We start from the raw sequence: 21,346 nt of genomic DNA on the forward strand, positions 1-21,346 counted from the left end.
ATTGCCTCAGTTTTCTCTTAAACATGACCCCATTTAAAAACCAGTGTCAGCTATGAAAATTGTTTACCTTTCCTTCAGGTGCAAAGGAGTAAGTTTCTCCAGATCTGAAATGCAGGTACCGCTCCCCACCTGAAATCATTGCCGTGAACTCCTTAGCTTGTAGTCTTCTATTAAGTGACATAATTTAAGCACATGCTTTACGTGATACAACTCCTTAAAATGCATAATATTGAGGAATCTGACATTATTTTAAAATGAATCTACAGCCATCGTGTTGTACTGCCTATGCAGTACACTCTTCTGCCTACATCTTCTTGTAAATCTACGAAATAACATACTTTTCTATAAACACAGTTCATGATCAGTTTATTTCCTGATTTGTGTTCCCCTTACCACTAAACCTGCTGTGTTACATTATGTGCAGTGCTACCATTAGATTTTATAGGATGCTTAGGTGAAACTATTCACCCAGATTCAGTCTCTTCACGTATTTTTCTCTTTGCATTTATTTCTATAGAGGAAATAAAATGGCACTTAGAAGTTAATTTTAAAAAATGAAGATCAAGTATACTTATAGAAATAAGAAAAATGCGGTAATAACGTAATAACTGTGATGAGTTCTTTGGACTACTACTACTTTTTTTTTTTTTTTTTACAACTATCTTTTCCCAGGATTTCTAGGTTTAAAAATATAATCTAGATTATAAATGGTGCTAAAGCTAAATGTTAATTGATAGATTTTTCTGTCTGATTATATGTCTGCTTATTTAAAGAGAACACCCTCTAAAAATATTTAAACTTTAACCTGACACCTGGCCTAATGTACCTGCCAGACTTTTTTTTTTTTTTTCTGTTTCTACCTGTACTGGTTTAGAATGTCAAATAGCTTAGGAAATCATTAATTTTATTTAAAGTAGCATCATTCCTTTATCTATAAAAATAATTCTGATGCTTTGTCATCTTGATGGAAAAGGTTTGGGTTTTGTGCTTTTTTTTCCCCCTGTTTTTGTGGGATAGTGTTGTTTTTATGTCTTGACTATATTTGCAAGCATGCTATGTGTTTCAGTGCAAAAAGTTCCAAAACAGTTGGTGGTGATTCCTGTTTGCTACAAAATGTACTCCAAAATTAGGACTGTAAAATTGCTCATAAAAGATACTCTCTGTAAATTGCAAATACCTAATCTTGATGCAAAGCTTGTTAAATTACCTAGTGAATAAGTAGCATACTTCAACTGAACAGCACAAAGCATTTCTGGTAAGCTCGTATAATGTGATGGGTTTAAACTGGAAAAATACCCAACTGGAAGATTTATGACACATTAAATTTCAAAGGATATACATCAAAGGAGACTTTGGGTCCTTACTTTACATTTTAGGAATTGAGTTGGCTTTACCCTCTAAATAATTAATACCACTAAGAATTTAACATATGCAATGTTAAATAACAGTTGGCGGTAGTAATATATTGTTTTGCAGCTAAGAGCACGTTATTCTAGCAACTGGACTTCAAAAAGCATAGTAAAAAAAAATTGTATCATCACTTGATCTATTATTATGGGAAAAAGTGACAGATCAAACTCCTGGGTCTCATCACGTAGGTGCTTCTGTGCTGTCAGCCCAGAAAGGTAAAGGCTGCTTCAAATCTGCCTTCTGTTTGTGTGAGCCTTCCCAATGTTCAAAGCCTGCTCCAGGTACACCAGTGAACTGCCTTGCCCTGCAGACTGGCAAGTGGCCAGTACCAAATGCTTCACAGGATGCATTCAGGAAGCCTGTTAATGAATACTCAGTTATTGAAATCCTACCTCTGACTTTCTTTTCTTCAAATCTCTGTTACTAATGACTGGTTTTTATTTTGAATCACAGGGATTTAGTACTGTATTGTGGCATTTTGTTGTGCAGATAAAATTAAAGCTTGAAGAAAAAATGTTTGCTTCTGCTTCTGACTTTCATTTTCATATCAGGAGACAGCTATTTGGGGCTCTCACTTTTTTATGCTCTAGTTTTAGCTTTTATCTCTGCCATGTTTCACCTTACTCATGTCATTTCTAAATATTTTGTTCAACCTTTCTTTACATGCAAGGTTTTCATTTCTTTAGTCTTTCTTTGTCCAGTTTCTGAACTTGTTCCACTTCTGCATTATTTTAATCTCACAGGAAGCAACGCTTTTCAAAAGGTTATATCTCTTCTGTAGTAGTAAATGGGCACAGATACTTCCAATGGAATTTTTGGTTACAAGGACACAGAAATATTGATAGAAGGGACCTCTGGAATTCCTGTAGCCCAGCCTCTGAGTAAAGTGTTATGAACACCAGGCAGGTTCAGCTGGTGTCCTGACAACCTCCAAGGGTGAAGCTGCTATAGTCACTCAGTATCACACTTCCACATTGTCCTCCTCTAGTAGAAAAATACATTTTCATGATGTTCAGCCTGAGGCTCACAGGTTGTAATTTGTGATGACAAATATTTGTTATGTTGCTATTGCTGAAGCTCCGCATCTTTATAACTGCTCTTTGGGGAGTTAAAATCTGTGCTATATCTCTCCTTAGCCATCTCTTCACCAGGCTGAACAGTTTCAGCTCCCTCAACATTATTTTATAAATCCTGTGAGCTAGGCTTCTGACCATGTTAGCAGCCCCATACAAGTTTTTCTTTGGTTTTAAACATCAGTCTTGATCTGGTGCAAATATAAAGAACAAAACTGGCCATGTATTCCAGATGTGGGTTTGTCAGGACCAAGTAGAGGGGACTAGGGGTTTCCTTCAGTCTGCTGGTGGCCTTCTTGCTAGTATCACACAATGTGTATTTGCTTTATCCACAGAGAGAGCATGCTGTTGGCTCATGCTCAACCTGCTGTAACCTCCAGTCCTTTTCAGCACAGCTGGTAGGTACTCATAGATAAACACCTAAGGTATATGAGCACCCGCCTGTGCTCATGCATGTTATTCTTACCCAGTGCACAACTACACATTTCTCAGCACCAACTGTGAGATTTTTTTTGTCCCCATCATCAAGTTTCCTAAACAAGCCCTGCTGTTCAGGATTATAAACTTCTCCTCCTCATTTAGCATCATCTGCAGATTTGCTGTGGGTGTGTTCTGTCTCCTCATCCAGCTCTTGAACAAAACTTTGAGCAGTATGGGACTCAACATTGCCTGGGGCACTCTGTTTGGAGCCAGCTACAATCTGTACAGCAAACTTCTACCTACTTCCCAGGTGGCCCAACTAACAGCATCTTCTTCTTGTTCATGCTTTCTCTGTTCATACAGGAGAGCACTGTGGGAAATGGTGTCAAAAGTAGTTTCCAACATGATCTTTGTCTCCTCGTGTTAAGGGTTTTCCTTTCTTAATCTAAAGTAAATGGCCTAATTGCAAAACTGTTAACTTTGCATAGAGACTTTAGTGTTTTCTTCTCTTTTTCTGAAGTTAAACTCTCAGTTTCTAAATAGTTTCAGTCAGGGCTTAATTTTTTCAGTCAGAATAGGGATGAACCAGGCAAGCATATATCTTTAGCAAAATGCAGTGAAGGTGATAAATGCATGTGTGTGTATTAGAATTTAATGCTTTAGACAAGCTTGTCAAAAATTCGATATCAAAAGTGATGAAGCAGTGGAGGGGAAATAATTCTGAATGAAGCTGAGTTCTGAAGCTGGAGGCAGTATACACTGCAAGAAAAAGAGGGCTGTGTTATCAAAGCTTTATTCTGTAACATACCCATTTCCTTATAGAAGTCTCTTGCTGACCACTTTGAGCATGAGGACTTTTAACACCCAGGCTGTTGCATTTACTGAACTATTTCTGCAAGTATATGTGTCGCAGAGGTATTATTAGCCACCCTGAAATTACCTTCTGCTCTTACTGTTTGTGTAAAGTTGACTGAAGTGTTTTCCTAGGGAGTATGGAGATTGAGTATAGCTCAATATTATAACAAACTTCATGTTAATTGTTAACACCAGGCTCTATAAGCTAGGTAAGTGTTGTACAGTTCTTTATATTTTAAGTTGCTATTAACATCAACCGAAAATAATTAACAAAATATTCCAAACATGCATTAATGTAAAAGAAAATGTTGTAATGGAATTAATAATGACTAATGTGTAACATGTAGGATTCATTTAATTATTGTTTTCATAAGAGGCATAATATGAGCCTCACTTCTGATACAGATAGGGATAAGGACTATTTCAAACCAAAATAAAAATCTCTTTGCTTAAAATTCCATTGATTATCTTCAAAGATAGTAAGGAGAAATACAGGAATAAGGTCTCCTGGAGACCCTTACATGTAAGAGGCCTCAAATACAACCAAAATCAATCCAACCAGAGTTTGGAAACATGATAAGTTTAATCAGTATCAAGATCATTGCTAAACAAGAATGAGGGATGAAAATCATCTCATGTAGTGCAGGAACAAGTGGTATGTCTTCCAAGTTACAGCTCAATGAAAAGAGTTACAGTAATGAAGCTACAATATTGAAAGGACATGCACTAGCATCAGAGAATCATGCTGAGATAAATATGGGTAAGAATCAGAGACCTAACAGGTCAGACTCCCATCTTATATTCTCATTTCTAGGATCTAAGAATCTATTTTTTGGTATCAGCCACTTCCTAACCACATCTATTATAAAGCTATTCTGATAGATTGTATCTTGTTTGGTAAAACTAAATATCATGACTGTGTGACGTTACATAATTTGTACATAAATACAATATCAGGCATTGGCAGAAACTGGGGAAGGGCAACTGTTTTCTGATCCCATTGCTTTAAGTATCTTTAAAAATGCCCTTATTTTTTCCCCCATTTCTATTTCAATGGATTTTTCAATCAGGTTTTGAAGCTTCAGACACAAATGACTTAAGGCTTTCGCTTTTTGTAAGTAGCATTTTAAAACCACAAAGAATATGAGGAAAATATTTAAACTCTTTTTTAAAATTCTTTTTATCTCATATTGTTTGCTTTTTGAAGTCAGAGGGTGGGGAATGGAATGTGCTTCTGTCCTGCTTTGCAGCTAGAATTTGGAGAAGAGTCACAAGTTAACCCTAGGTCAGGAAGAAAATTGGTGTGTGCTTGTTTTGTGTCATCATGATATTACATCTACAAATGCAGTATTTGCTCCTTTTTTTTTCTTTTTTTATTTTTTTTTAATTTTTTTTTCCAGTTTGTTCTAGTTTTGGCTGGGATAGAGAAAATTTCTTTCCTAGTAGCTGGTATGGTGCTTTGTTTTGGATTTAGGATGAGAACAATGCTGATGACACACCGATGATTCAGTTGTTGCAGAGCAGTGTAACACTAAGGCAGGGACTTTTCAGCCTCCTGTGCTTACCTGACAGCGAGGAGACTGGGGAGGATGCACTGGGAACTGAGAGGGGACATAGCCAGGACAGCTGGCCCAGGCTGGCCAAAGGGATGTCCCACACTGCACAGCCTCATGGTGAACAATAACCTGGGGGGGTTGGCTGGGGGCGGCTGCTGCTGCTGTTCAGGGATGGGCTTGGCATTGGTCAGAGAGTGGTGAGCATTGCATTGCGTATCAGTTGTTCTGTATATACCCTTATCATCATTATTATTGTTGTTATTTTCCATTCCTTTTCTGTCCTATTAAACAATCTTTATCTCAACGCAGGAGTTTTACCCTTTTTTCTGATTCTCTCCCCCATCCCACTGAGGGGGAGTGAGCAAACTGCTATGCGGTGTTTAGCTGCCAGCTGGGTTGAACCTCAAAACAGTTTCAGTTTTATTTTCAGGGAAATATATTTTAAGAACAGCAGGGCTATGCAGACTCCTTACAGATTTGATATAATATATAAGCAAACAGTAACTCTGCACCCAGAATGGAAGGAAGAGGGAGACAGCTATTTTTATTCTTTTGTGTGTGTCAATGTTATGTATAGTAATATTTATAACCTTGTCATATTAATCATTCCTAAAACCATACCTTCACCCCCTTTTCAGTATTTCTAGTTAATCATTAGTATGTAGTGTCATTAAAAAGCCATTAATTTTGACATATGCTGATGCCAATATACAATTAAATTAATCTAATAAAACAACATATAATGTATTTCAAACTTGTGATAAATTTAGCTTGTGCCAAGAGGAATAATAAAACAGATGAACTTGACAAAAATTTTTTACTTATTTAAAGCTGGAGGCTGTCTGGTATACCAACGTAGAAGAAAACAAGTTTGGCATACAATGTATAAGTTAACACCCTTTTTTATTATTCTTGTTTTGGTCAAATTTCTTAGACATGTAAACATCGATTCTAATCTCAGAATGCTAACATATATATTTCAACTCTGAATAAGATAAAACATCAGATTTAATTTTTTTTTTTTTTCTGAGAAATGTGGTAAAACTACATGTTAGATATCAGAGGACAAAAAAACGGTCAGGTTTCTGGTAGCTAGTTGTTTGTTTTAACAGTGTTTTATTTACTACAGAAAAACGTTAATATTTTGGGTTTTGTTTTGCTGGGTAATTTGATTTCTATCCCCCCCACCCTCAGTGCTGTCTAGTGATGAATTAATTCATCCCAGAATTGCTAAATACATTCTTGAAATCTACTGTGGATTCTTGGTTACAAGAAAATCTATATAGGGTTGCCTATATAGGGCACTTCAGCTAATGCAGCTGTCTTCCTACAGCGGGTGTTGTGTTATAATGCAGATGCTCAGCACTTGTTGATTGTATCTGTCAGAGTTATGCTTATGAGACTAGCTAATGAAAAGCACAATTAAAATCTGAAAATACCTTCTGGAAAGGGCAAATGGGATTTGCCTTTCTGAAACTGTCCTCTTGATACAACTGAGTTCATTTAACCCTTTATGGCATCAAAAGTTAGGAGCTTAGAGATAAAATACTTTGTTTGTGAGATTTAGGTTTAACAACGTTTCATTTTTCTCCTCCTTCTCATTGTTACAATAGTTGTTTATCATAGAGATAGGGATTAATGTGGTACTGAATGTTTGCAAAATCTGGGTTTGTAAAGATACATTTAGGAGCATAAGGTTAGGATACTTTTAAGTCTGCATATGGTGTCTTATCAGACCAGATAAGATATTACATTTACAGTCTTTGCACCCATATTTTGGAAAATAAGTTTGCATTATTTTTTTTAATCATTATTTATTTATTTTGGTACACTGGAAAATACTACCAACAGCAATGATGGGTTGTCATTATATGGTTCTTATTCACTGGATGGGGAAAAAAACAAACAAAAACAGACATTAGAAGCATTAGATTTTGTCCTTTGTTACATTTGTTCAACTTCATTGTAAATCTGGAGCTTTATTAAAACTTGGGGATGAGGAAATGTATTGTGTATACATGCTAAAATGATGTGTACAGTAAACCTGTTGGCAAAAATCTCAATACCTTTCATCTGACCCAAGATTTCCCTTACCTTAGGTGATAGAAGGCTCCACTTCTTTTTATGCACTTCATGATTTCTGCCTATGAAGTGAATTTAGAGAGAATTTATCATTTCACAGAATCACAGAATTTCTAGGTTGGAAGAGACCTCAAGATCATCGAATCCAACCTCTAACCAAACACTAACAGTCCCCACTAAACCATATCCCTAAACTCTACATCTAAACGTCTTTTAAAGACTTCCAGGGATGGTGACTCCACCACCTCCCTGGGCAGCCTGTTCCAGTGCCTAACAACCCTTTCAGTAAAGAAATACTTCCTAACATCTAACCTAAAACTCCCCTGGCACAACTTTAGCCCATTCCCCCTCGTCCTGTCACCAGGCACGTGGGAGAACAGGCCAACCCCCATCTCACTTCAGCCTCCTTTAAGGTATCTGTAGAGTGCGATAAGGTCGCCCCTGAGCCTCCTCTTCTCCAGGAGGAGAAGAACAGAACATTTGTTCTGTTCTAAAATGTGTAGCAGTAATTGTGAAGAAGCTTTTCCTTATTATTATTTTTTTTTTCCTCTTGCTACTTATTTCTATCCTACCAAATTTGTATTACTGAAATGTAGGTATTAAATCACGGAATAATTGTATGATCTGAGATCAGTCTTTCTTACCTGTGGACATAAAGAATGCTAATAGTAGTGAAATTGAGAAATTTCATGAAACTTGTAAGTGAAAGGAAACAACCCAACAAATGTATATGTAATTTTAATATTTCAAAGCCGTACATATTGTTTAGTGTTAAGGATCTTTTCTTTATGGTTAGTCTGTGCCTGTTACACTGAAGAAGTATTTTTCTTTGGAAGCAACTAAGATACTCAGCCTTGAAAAATATACCTGTGAGTGCTTTTTCTTTTAAATTAAGATACATCTGGGGTGATATGTCTTGGAAAATAGGTATGAAAGGGTGAGGTTTAGACACTTGAGAAGTAAAAGTGAGTGACATACGTACGTTTCTCTCCATTTTGTATTTTTCTTTAGTGAATCATTAGACACAGAATGCTTGCCTAGAGTTTCAGGAAGTGATAGGAGTGATAGGTTCACTGTAAAATATTTTTTATATTTATTTCACTAGAGCAAAATGCCCTCATGTTACATATGCTGAAGATCATTTATTTAAGACTTGAAAGATTTGGGATTACTTTATTGTACTATAGCACTCTTTTTTTAATTTATTTTTTCCCCTTATACCTTTCATTTTCTTAGTGTATCTTCTCAGTATTCTGAGGAAACCTCTGTACACAGAAAATAGTTAGAAATGACCACAAGAGCATGTAGTCTGACCTCCTAGTAAACAGCTGAGTTTCTTTCACAGTGGTTTAAAAAAAATAAAAATCAAATTGACAAGACAGATGACTGAGCTATCACTGTAGTGAAGGATAATGACAGATCAAAGGAAATGTGTGATGGTTCACTCTGAAGAGCGGGTATGCAAAGAATAAAATTTCTCAAATATTTTTCCTCAAAAAAAAAAAAAAATAAAGTGGGTAAAATCAGTGTTGTTTTTTTTTGTTTGTTTGTTGTTTTTTAACTTCCCCTGCCCAATCCAACCCTCTCTTTCTTCATTCTCAAGCCTCTTTCAACATATGTAATTGAATATATTTTTGTTAAGGTGAAGAGGGCAGTATCTTTGTTATTTTCCTTAGCACCACACCACTGCTTGCTCACTCTCCCCAGGTGGAAGGAAGAGAGAATCAGAAAGGTAAAAGTGCAAGAACTTGTGGATTGAGATAAGGACAGGTCACTAGGGAAAGCAAAAACCATATGCAAAAGCAAAGCAAGAGAGGAAACCTATTCACTGCTTCCCGTCAGCAGGCAGACATTCAGCCACTTCCAGGACAGCAGGGCTCATCACATGTAATGGTTTCTTGGGAAGATAAATGCCATCACTACCAATGTCCCCCCTTCCTCCTTTTTTACCCCAACTATTATTTCTAGGCATGATGCCATGTGGCATGGGATATCCCTTTGGCCAGTTTGGGTCACCTCTCTTGGCTCTGTCCCCTCCCAGTTGCATCCCCAGCCTCCTTGCTGACTGGGCAGCATGAGAAGCTGAAAAGTCCTTGATTTAGTGTAAACACACTGCTCTGCAACAAGTGAAACATCAGTGTGTTACCATCAAAAATACGAAACACAGCACTGTGTCAGCCTCTATGAAGAAAATGAACTCTACCCAGCCAAAATCACACTTCCTTAGATTTCTCTAGTGGTCTGTGCTTATATGCATTTTTCTAATTGGTGGGTCGTCATTAAAGAATCCAATTTTATTGCTAAAACTTGCATTTGTCCTGAATCTGTGCTCTCTGGATAGACTGTGGTGTGTTTGCTTAGCAGAACTCATCTGTCAAAGCCTGTCACTACTCTCAGGAGATGCCACATCCCAACTCTTTTTTGTTTTCAGTCTGCAGCCTGTTGTTAGCCCAGTTTTTAGGACCTTCTTTCCTGTATCTTCTGTCCTCTGTATAAACAAGTATCATGCTCACCCTTCTGTGCATCATGAAGAATATGAGTGAATGAATTTATTACAGTTTTGATCTGAATAATCGATTGCATGTGTAATTGCTCTACAGAATACCTTACATATGTAATCTCGAATTGCCTGTTTGCACAATATTAATCACATTGATTCCAGTACTCTACTAATTCTGCCATAAAAGGGGAGAAACAAAGAAACAAACAAAAAACCCATATGGGTAATGTTAGTTAAGCAGACAAAGAACAAGTACCTTGTGTTTTTGCAATTTTGTCAGGGTTTCACCACTCACTGAGACAGTGATTTTATATTACTGAAACAGTTTAGGCAAAATATTTGTGTAGGGTCATAAACCAACTAAATGTATATGCATTTTGGTGATCAATGAAATAGGCAATAAATATGGAAACTGACATCATATAATAAATACAATAATACTATTTGTATTCAAAAGCTATGTTAGGACAAATTATGATGCTTACCACTGCTGAAAGGGCAATCACTGAAATTTAACTCAGAGATACTATCATCTCTTAAAAGCTTCCTTCGTTGTTATTGCTTTTAATTTTTAATTTATTTTTTTTAATTTAAAAGCTGTCTGGGAAAATATGCAGAGATATGCAAAAATATGCACTTTGATTTTTGTAAAATAGTATTTGAAAACAACATTTCCATTTCTCTAGAAATAAGCTCAGTAAAACATAAACATTGATTTTTTTTTCTGAAGAAAAATATCATAATTCCAACCTGTTCTACTGTCATGTATTTATTTTTAGTATGTGTGTCTTAGATACTTGCAGCATGAGCTTAAAAGAGGCTTCAATGCATTTTATACAAAGGCTTCAACAAAAAAGACACAAATCCAGTTCTGCACCTTGTGAAGATATGTACTTTTTTAAATGGCCTTTGCATGGAAATCTTAAAATAATTGTAGACAATGACAGGAAGAGATTTCCAAAAGCTACTTGTTTTGCTTCTGCTACAATATGGCTTTAACTGTTCATCATTCTTCAGAGATGTGTATCCAAAAAGTTTATAAAAATCTTCATGGATAGGTATTACAAAACCATACAAAATCTTTCTGTTCTAGTTCTTAGAGTCAAAATGCTCTACTAATAACGACCTGATTCTCAGTTTCCTCAGTTTAGGTTCATTGTTTATTATCTAATTTTCAGTGGACACAAAGAAAGTGTTTTCATATTTTAAGATTATTATTGTGTGTGCCTCTTTAATTTCTCTTCTCCAGTCTGAACAACACCATCAAGTTTTAGCATGTTTAACATGTAACTGCATTGTCCGTTGTTGTGTCTCTTTCCTTGCTTTGCATCTCATTGATCTCATGGGCATCTTCCAGCTGCCTACAGATTTTTTTTATTATCTATTCTGGTATAGATTTCATGGTATTTTAATAGTTCAAAGTAAGTTGATCCTTTTGCTATTATTTTGTCTTCTAAAAGATAGATACCAATTCTGCCTTTCTAGTTTTCACCTTTGCAGCTTGCCCTCATCCATCCTTTACAAAGACTGTGCAATACACAGCAAGTATGCTGTGTAACTGGGAACCATACAGTAAAAACTAATGTGGCAAAATGTGACTGGCTCAGTAGAAAATAGCAATTTGTGCAAGGGATCCAACAGCTATGATATAGGTATGCATATTTGTTTATTATTAATTTGGTCTCCTGAACCATGTGTATCCCTGATACACATGTAGTTCAAAGATAGTCAAAAGAATGCTATCTTACAAACTCTTGCTTTTAGGACTGTAGGCTGCTCAATGTTGATTCAGCAAGCTCTAGAGCATCTGCTCATCCACTTTGTGGAGATGACAGTAGCACACTGGTGTTCTCATGCCTTCAGTGATTCTGGCACCTCAGGTCTTTATTTCTATGAAGAGGCAGGGTAGATGAGAGAGGATATTGCACAGTTTGGATGGATGGAAATGAAAATTCCTGGGGAAGACTGTCAGGAGATGGAGAATTTACAGAGGCAAGAGAGCATAGCTTGAGCACAGTCCCTTGACTATGAGCTGTCACTATGGTTGCTGATGTGATGACGCTGAATATTCTGTTAGACTAAAGAAGTTGATTCTGCCATTGGGAAGAAAAGATGGAAAATGGTGTCAGTATTTATTAAAGAAACAAGAACAGATGAGACAATTCAGAAAAGTACTAATGAAATTATATAGTAGAAAGAGGAAAAAGAAAAATATATTGAACTATAGCTGTTTTTTGTGTAATACAGAAGAAATCAGGAGCTGGGGGCATCTATGTGAGCTGTCTACTGAGCTCAAGACCTTTGTTCTTTCAAGTAGTATGGGAAGCAGAAGAACATGTGAGTTCTCTGTGGTTTGAGAGTATTCTGGTGGTGCATGTGCACTTGTTACTTGCTGTGGGACTTGCTTGTGCTGCAGATCACACATTGATTGGGACCTTTCTGTTCCTTTTAGAGACTGTTGCTGCACTTTGAACAGAACTTCTGGTTTAATTTCGTCCAAAAGGAATTCCCTTCACATGCAGAAAAACTGCCCCACAGTCTGAGCCAACATGGAGTAAGTGGGGAAATGAGGGATTGCCGCACTCAACTGCTTTGAGCTATGTCAGTATTGTAGACACGTTAGCTAATCATTTATGGCTTGCAGATTTTGGCTACCACAGGATAAGATTCAGTTTACTCAGCTCATTTGAAAATACCTAGCTTATACAAGTGTTCTTAAACACTTTCATCCCTTCAGCCCTTCCCCTGCAGGATCTCAATCTTTATCATTTTATCAATGGTACTCCAATTAAAACAGGGAACCAATTATGTTGACCTTTTGACAGAAGAAGAAAATTGAAAAAGAAAAGGAAAAAAAATGCATAAAAAATGTTGATATTCTTGAGTATTTATCAGGAGCTTTTCTTCTCCTTTGGGTAAAGGGGTTCATTAAGGAGCTACCACTCTAATTCCTTTTTCCCCTTAGGCAAGTCTCCCAGGAGATCTGAGAGTCCTTTTACTGAATTTTGCCTTCTTGAAATAGATTGCCTTTAGTTTGAGTTATTTCCTACCAAATCTAACTTCCAAGAATTCTATCCTATTGTGAGCAATCTCAAATGCATTACCTCTTAATCTTCACGTTCTTAGCTGTTTCTTTTCTATTAATTAGGGACTGGTTCAGTACCTCAGTTCTTTTCATGGAAGTGTTTCATGAGTTTCTTTATCAGACTGTCTGCTTTATTTGGAAAGAGTGTCAGTATCCTATATTGTCATTGAGAACAATAGTGTTCTGGACTACTTTTCACATAAATTTATCATCCATTTGGTCCTTCAGGTCTGGGAGGGAAATTATAAAGTGACACCGTAATTGACTTATATTTTGTTTATAATTATTATTATTTATAACCATTTGCAGTCTTTTAAAGGCAGGAAGACAACTTCTGATCTCAGAACAAGGGCATTCATTTAATCTCCCTTACTGCTTGTTCTCAACAAGATGTATAATATGAATTTGAATTTTTGAATCTACTTGAATCTCTCCATAGTTTTTTTATTATTATTATTTCTGTTATTAAAAATGACATGAATTAATAATAAGATGGCTGGTGAATTTTAGTATAGTTGAGTTTTAAATATATTTAGATTTGAGAGGACAGTAGGTAGTTGTGGTTCTCATTATTCAGGGTGTGGCTGCTTTTTCTCCAGTGCTGGAGTAAGTTCCTCATTTGCTTTTAGTGACAGGGCTATTGGCTGCTTCCCTAATCAGGTGCTTCTCTGGAGGGTGTCCTGTTTGTTCTCCATTACTGGTACTTCTGCATTCCCTAGCAACTGGCCACGTTCTTTTTCACTGGAGGTCTTTATGCCTGGCACATTACTGATGTCCTTTTAATGATTTGGAATTCTTGACTTCATCATTTTGCCTATAGATCTCCTACCAGTTTACTAAAGTATATTTGCAGGGCTTGTTTCATTCCTGGTATCTGTTTTTAGGAGTGCAGAGGTCTATGTTCCTTCAGAGCATAGACTGTGGGTTCAGTCTGGATTCCAGGTTCCTGTATGGACACAGCTTCAGGTAGTCACTCTGTATCCACCCAGCGTCTTCATAGTTAACCACTGAGAAAAATATAATGACAGAGATAACTCTGATGTTGTGCTTTTAAAGGGCTGAATTGTGGTACTGAACTATGCTTCTTATGCCTTCTCCAGTCATTCTCTTAAATTACCCTGTTACAAAAGTCAGTGGGATGCTGAACTGTTAATTCACAGACACGTAGCTTTCATGGTCCTTCAGTGATCAGGAGCTATACCATGGGAAGTTTGTGATGCAAGAGAATGCACTATAATCCATCAAAATGAGGCAGTAATTTATGTATTTATTTAATGAGTCATCTTGAAATTATTTTCTTTACAAGACTTCCCCCACTTGGCAGAACTGTTGATAGCTCAGCATGGTAAAAAAAAAAAAAAAAAAAAAAAAAAAAAAGAGAGAGAGAGAAGCTAAGCTATTTGCAAGGATTTGGTAGATCTGTTGATAGTTGTGGTTATAATACACTTCAAAAAAAAAAAAGTAAGATAGTTATGATTTTTAATCCTTTTGTATTAAAGAGAAGAACTTGAAGCTATCAATTATGAGTGTTTTCATGAACAGGTGGTTAGATAAAAGGAAAGTTATTTTCAAGCAACTTTGTGGTATTTATTGCACTTTCATTTCCTTTGCCCTGATAGCAAGAGATGGATCTCTGCAGCAAGTGACTTTGCTCTTAGTCTCATTTATTTTATTGAGCGTATCAGCAGAGCAAGGTGTTGCGTGTTGAAAGATGTGTGGTGGCTGTTTTGGAAAATATGCAGTATTTGTATTGGAATACAAAGTATTGTTTATAAACTTAGACACTATGAAGACTGCAATGTTAGATAGCTATATTTCTTGAAAAGTAAAATTCTGAAACTGTCAAACTTATGCAACATTTTTTTTTCTTACTTGAAAATAAATTCTGCAACGATAGTAAAAGATTGTTTATCCTGACTTGAAAATTGATTAGCTCTGATTGTGTTTTTTTTTCTATATTGTGAGTGAATAACAGTATAATAGCTACTACTTACTGATTTTTTTTTACTTACTTTTTTTTTCCAACAAGAAAAGCATACTTGGTGAACATAAGTGCCAGTCCAGAGAATTACTGAAGGATGTGCTGGACTATAGCCACTTTGATACCTTAGCTGTATTTGCTCATTAGTTTATTGTAATTTAGGCTTATGCATAAGTAGTTTCTGAAGAAAAAGAATACAGAGTAACGGTACAATAAAATTATCTAAGATAACATAGGGTAAGAAAGGACCTTTTTGATCATTTCACCTAGCTGATACTTTAAGTAATGCTGAGATGAATGCATCCTTTTAACATTGTTAAACTGTATCTTAAAATTTCTTAGATGGCTTGCCTAGCTATTCTCAACAGATGGATTTCTTTGGGTTCTACGATCTGAATCAGAGAATATTTTAAATCTAGGACTAAGATCTATGGACAAGAATGCTAACTTGAAAGGTTTAACTTAAAATAGTACTCAGTCTCTTATGCTGAAGCCACATGGATTTTCTGGTAAAACTGGAAGTTCTGTTAAGACAAAATGTCATGGTATTAATGGTATGGACTTGTGAAATTACTTCTTTATTTTCCAATAAAATTGTCATTATTTATGCAAGCTGGATTGCCAGCTGAGAAGAAGGTAATCATTAGATTAATGTGGTCTCTACATTTATTGTTTCTAGTTGAGTCAAGCTAAGGAGAAAAAAAAAGTTGGCCTTATGAGATACAGGGTAAATACTCTGAGTACAAAAAGGAGTTGTTTTCCAGCAGGTTTGTGGAATACAATCTTCCAATTCATTTGTTCTGATAGAAGGTATCTGATTCCAAGCACATCATAAATCAATAATAGAACAATAATGCAAAAAAAGCAGGTATGCTGGAATAAATATGTGAGGTAATGCTTCTCTGCTTAGCTACAGTAAGTTCCTATGTTCATATGTTGTGTTTGATCTGGTTGTTTTATTCTGGTTGTTTCATTCTAAGACATGGATGAACTAAAGGCAGACAGACCAACAGGAGGCATTATGGCTGAAAAGGACATACAAGGAGCTGCAATGGACCTTGATTATTTAGCCTAAGCAATAATCTGGAGGGTTAAATAGAAGTAAAGTGGTTGCATTACAGCATTGGAGGCTCAGGTTTTGGGTTAAGAAAATATTTTGAAATGTAAAGATAGCTTAGAAAGTACAATATACCTACAAATATATATAAAAATATAAATATGTGTATAAATATATATATATATCTATATATATACCTAAAATACCTAAAGAAGGTATACAATCTGTCTTTAAGGAAAAGAAAAAAAAAAAAAAAGAAAAGCCAAGACAATAATAGCCTTTTGCAAAACCTTTCAAATAAGTCCACTACTTAATTCAGTACATGATTTATAAAGTTCTGAATGGGAATAAATGCTGCTGAAAAGATTACTGAATGTCCTTTCTTTCTTTGCTGCCCCAATTCTTCCAGTACTGTGATGCACAGTCCAGAATTGTTAGGAAGCTATGTAAGTGGAAGTGAAATGAACTAAACTTGTACTAGGGATGGGTGAATATTTTGTCATAGCTTTGTTTCACAGAAAACAAGATTGAAATACTTAATTAAAAAATAAAAATAAAAATACAATCTTTGCAAGAAACATTATTCTTTAGTTATACATGTAAATCAAAATACATGGATGTAGAGGAACTGGCTCATTCTCTAGTTCAGTTGTCTTGAATGTCTTCTTTTCTTCTGATTAGCCAGCCTCTTTTGAAACAGTTCTGAAGTATTTTTAGGTTTAAATGAGCAAGAGCACGTGGAGTTTAATGGCTCAAATGTTGAAAGTTTGTCAGACAGTGAATGGCAAGTGCAAAAATAAGAAAACCATGAGATCCTATCAATATGCAACCTATTTTGTGTATGTGACTGAACTGTAACACATTTCCACCCAAACCATAAATAGTATTTTTAATTCTCAAGTTATCATTAGTTTACCATCAGTCTAACATTAGCTCAGTGTAAGGTCTGGAATGTAATAGTGCTAAAAATCCTTTGCAGCGATTCCTAGAGAAATGGAAGAGCCTCTGGTCTAAAAATTTAATTGTAAGCCTCATGCATACAAACAAACTTTAGGAGTGTACAAATTTAGAATTGTTTCATAAAAGTAAATATTTGTCAACAAAGATGACCTCTATTATTGTACAAATAGCACATTTGTTTATTGTCCTTCAGTGTCAGCATGCTAGGCAATCTGTAACTTTTCATTGCTCTTTCTGAAGTCAAGCAACCACTTAGTTGAGAGGAAAAAAAAAGGGGGGGGGGGGAAGATAATATGTGATTACATTTTCAGTACGACTAAATTAGCTTCTTCAGGACATGGTGTTGAAATTACAACCAAGCCTCAAAGGCACGGAAGGAGGCTGAATAACTGTGCAATTTATGTAGACTAAATAAACACATGCATACACACACATCCAATAATTTATTATTAGTCTAATTAAACCATTAGCAGTCTTGTCAAAATAGTATTAGTCCAGCTAGAGTAATACCCAAAACATGCAATTATTAAAGCTTGTTCACAGTAATGATACAATTAAAACTGACACCCACTTCTGCTATCCAGTCTTTATGCTGGTGTTTGGTTCACCCTTCCCTGTGTATAATAATGAGTCATTATCATTCTTCAGCAGAAGCAGTATGGTGTTGATGGTTAGGGTTTCTTCCACCTTGCTCTTGGGTCCATCTTCTATTATTTCTACATTTGCTGACATAATTCAATTGCTTCATTATTTTTGTTTTTATTTTTTTCTATAGTGCTTAAACTATGTATTTTAGCCAAGTAATGAACTACTCATCTCACTGGGATCAGTGCAGTTTAAATATGTTTTCCAGATTGGAAGTTAGTTTAAAATGATTTATAGTATATTTATTACTTGAAAACTTCATATGTAGAAAGGAAGAGAGAAAAGATGACAAGTAGAGGAAATAATGCTTCTGGATTTACCACATCTCAGTGTTTATCTCTGGATGAAAGACAGACCTTCTGCATCTGTTTTATGTTCCTATTTACCTACCTTTACCTAGTTTCTGGTGTTCTGTAACCAAATCTCCATACACCTGGAAACTTTCTAGCTCTTACTTGCTAATTTTGCCAGTGATTACGGTGGGAAAACAAACAAACAAAAATGCCATTCCCTGACCCTATTTTATGCTTCTATTTTATCTACATGATGTATGGAATTTTAAGGAGTGCACAGCATTTTCTGACTTGTTAAAGATTGATGCTATGAGTTTGAATTGGGATGGAAATGGCTTTATGTTAGTCTGACTACAGATTAACTCAATCATAGAATTTTCATTTTAGTGACGGAGCTGTGCTGGCTACCAGAGTCATTGAGAAAATTGTTCCATTTCACTGCTGTCTTCATGGGTTTGCAGCAGTGTGTGGGAACACAACAAAACACCAGACCTTTCGTGTTACTTTTCACTTCAGCTATATTACTTCACTTCAGCTGCAAGTGAAGATAAAAGGGTTAGGAGTTTCAAAGCCGAAAGGGCTGCAAAATGAGATGATGTTCCATGTCACCCTTAGATGATTAAAAGATTTTGGGTGATTTGTGGCTTTTTAATGCTTTACCTATTTTGGAAAATAGTTTAGATGGCATAAAAATCTTGGTAGACTCATTCTGGCACATTGACGTAACAAAACATTAAAGAAAATAATAAAACAGAGTATGCTTCCAAGTAAAGAAAAGAAAGTTTCATGTCCAAAAGCTTTAGTGATGTTGGCTTTCTGCTTTGCTTTTTGTTTGTTTGTCTTTTATACTGATTGGTCTAAACTTCACATCCTTCTCACCACATAGTTTCTATCAAAACTATTAAATTCTACTTGATTTTCAACAGGGCTGAAAATCTTAAGTAGTTGAAATGTTGGATGCATGGGGGGAGAGAAAAATGGCATTGTTAGATCCTGTATTTCTCTGTATTGTTTAAGAACAAACAGTTCATAATGTATTGTTAAAAAAAAAAAAAAAAAAAAAAAGATTGTACCTTAATCTGAAATACGATGTGAGGATAGACCATGTGAAATTCTGTCTTTTTCATATGATATTGAAGGACACATCAATGTACAAAAGAAAAGTGACATAGCTATCCAGGCCAGAAAACAAAATCAACTTTTGAGCAAGTGAGATGCATTTGATCCTATTAGCTGACCTAGAGAGGTATGTTTTCTGTTCATATAAGCACGCATAGACTTTTATTTTCATTTCAAGTTTACTTTCATAACTGAAGAATCCAGGCTGTACTTTACATGTTTTAAAATCATAAGGGCACCATCTATTCAGAATATTCTATTTCCACTTAGGTTGCTTAGTAGTCTGACTTTTATTCCTTTTTAACAGCTTTTCCAGTTAAAATCTCATTGTCAATACTGCCTTCCCACAGATTGTATAGGTTTTTTTCTTCAGTCAACATGTATCCCTCAAACATTGTTGCACTGTACTATAATAATTTCTTCCTCAACTCTTCCCTGATGATATCTACTGCTGGCTGTCATTTATACAGTCTTGGTTATTATTTTCAGCAGATGGATGAAGGCAGATATTTCCATCAATCCAGATTTTTGCCATTCCAGTGCTTTTTCCTGGATATCTTGCTATCAGTTTACTGTTACTGACATTCACAGTTACCTTTCCTTGCAAACCAGGAAAACCCCCCTCTGTTTTCACTGCTGATGCCTCTACCCTTTTTCTGTTTGTTTGTTTGTTTTTTTTCTGGAATGTAGCTGACTACATTTTTTTCTTTATACATCCATGCCCAAACACCCTTTTCCTCCAGCTGGAATTGTGCTCCAGCTCTGTTTATGGAATACAGCCTTTTGTGTGTGTGAACACAATACCAATAATTTTGTTATCTTCCTCCTAACCTTTCATGTATCTCTTCCATTTTATCCACAAAGTGTCTGCTAGTGTCTTTATCTTCCCAGTTATCCCCATCATGCTATCTGCCCCTCCACATTATCTGCTTTTTGCACCATCACAGCAAATCTAGTTTTCTTTTTCCCTGTTTCAATATCTCACTGGTTTCATTGTTTCAGCCACCTTTCTTATAATCTCTCACCATCTTTTTTTTTTCTTCCCCCATTTGCATAGCACATTAATACACTTAATGTTTCATCCGTGCTATTTCATAGCACTGCAACCATAACATCCAGATTCCTTCTCAAGTTTAGCCTCTGCTAAAATGCCTGCAATCATTGAACGTGTATTAATTTGTTAGGACTTTGGGTTTAAGTACTTTGGGTTTAAGTATTTAAACAAATACTTTTACTTTGTTTAAATGTTGTTTTACCCTTACTGCATGTTTTGTGCAGTGCTTCCCTCTTCAGACTGTGAGCTTTTGGAGACAGAATCTGGATTTAAAAGATCTCTATGTTATAAGAGTCCTTTGGTGCCTACTGACTATCTGTTTCATTTGAGATGCATGATAAATTACTGGAGAGTCCATCAGAACTCTGTTCTTGACTCAATGAGAGTTTTAATTCCTGAACTGCAGTATCACACTCTCCTTCTTGTTCTCTCCAGGCCAGGAATATTGAATCCTCTGATCTTTAGTAGTAGCATTTTGTGCCTGGCAGTTACAGACATTCTGCATAACCAGATGTAGCAACATATTGGATTTGCCTTTTCAGTTATAAAATGTGTTTATATCTGCATCAATAAATCGGTATCTATTTCATTTTAAATATATATTCTCTGCCAAATATGCAACATGATTGTTGTCTTTTCTCAGGTTACTTTATCCTATTACTATTTTGTATGCTATTCCTATAGCACATATTAAAAAAAACTGGGATTGTTGAAATTTAGAATTAATGGGCATTAGTGCGGATTGTGCATGGAAAAGCAATGTATGATATCTTTACCTTACTTTCTTCTCAAAAATAGCCACCACTGTTTCATATCCCACTCTGTTATAAAAAACTCAGGTATTTGTAAGCTTTCTATATAAAACCATTTTTATAGAGATCTTTTATTTTATTTTTTTAAGTCAAAAAAGCATCTTTTTTTTTTAAACTATCACTTCTTTAAAGAGTATTAATTGATAATTCAGTTGTCAGTTTGATGCAAATAGCATTTTTGCCAATAAAAGTAAAGCAGTTCTTGGCTTAATATAATCAATTATAAGCTTTGCTAAAGATTATTTGGACTCTTGGAGCTAAATTTCTGCTAAATTTAAATTTTTCTGCTAAACGTCTGCTAAATTTCTCTTGGTGCCACAACAGTTTAACAAGTACATTCTGTAGCCTTAGCAGTAGCTTTTGTTATTCCATATTTTGTTTACTTTGGAAAGTTGTGTTTATTTTTTATTTATTCTTATATTATTTTTATATTATTTTTATATT

At 35.5% G+C, this 21,346-nt stretch overlaps 1 protein-coding gene across 14 annotated transcripts in view; it reads left to right on the forward strand.

The window, feature by feature from the left end:
* Positions 1 to 21,346, forward strand: part of SGCZ (sarcoglycan zeta) — a 444,923-nt gene that overhangs the window by 294,223 nt on the left and 129,354 nt on the right. For 13 of the 14 annotated variants that reach the window (XR_011096329.1, XR_011096330.1, XR_011096331.1 and 10 more), the window contains one exon: positions 12,349 to 12,450. The exons of the other annotated variant lie outside the window; for it this stretch is intronic. Coding sequence is in view for 10 of the 13 variants with exons in the window: in XM_068681532.1 (XP_068537633.1) it covers positions 12,349 to 12,450 (102 nt within the window). In the remaining 3 variants the exon portion in view is untranslated. The remainder of the gene's footprint in view (positions 1 to 12,348; positions 12,451 to 21,346) is intronic. 14 annotated transcript variants of the gene reach the window in all.

The sequence above is a fragment of the Anas acuta genome, chromosome 4, assembly GCF_963932015.1.
Source record: "Anas acuta chromosome 4, bAnaAcu1.1, whole genome shotgun sequence".
Classification (NCBI taxonomy): Eukaryota; Metazoa; Chordata; class Aves; order Anseriformes; family Anatidae; genus Anas; species Anas acuta.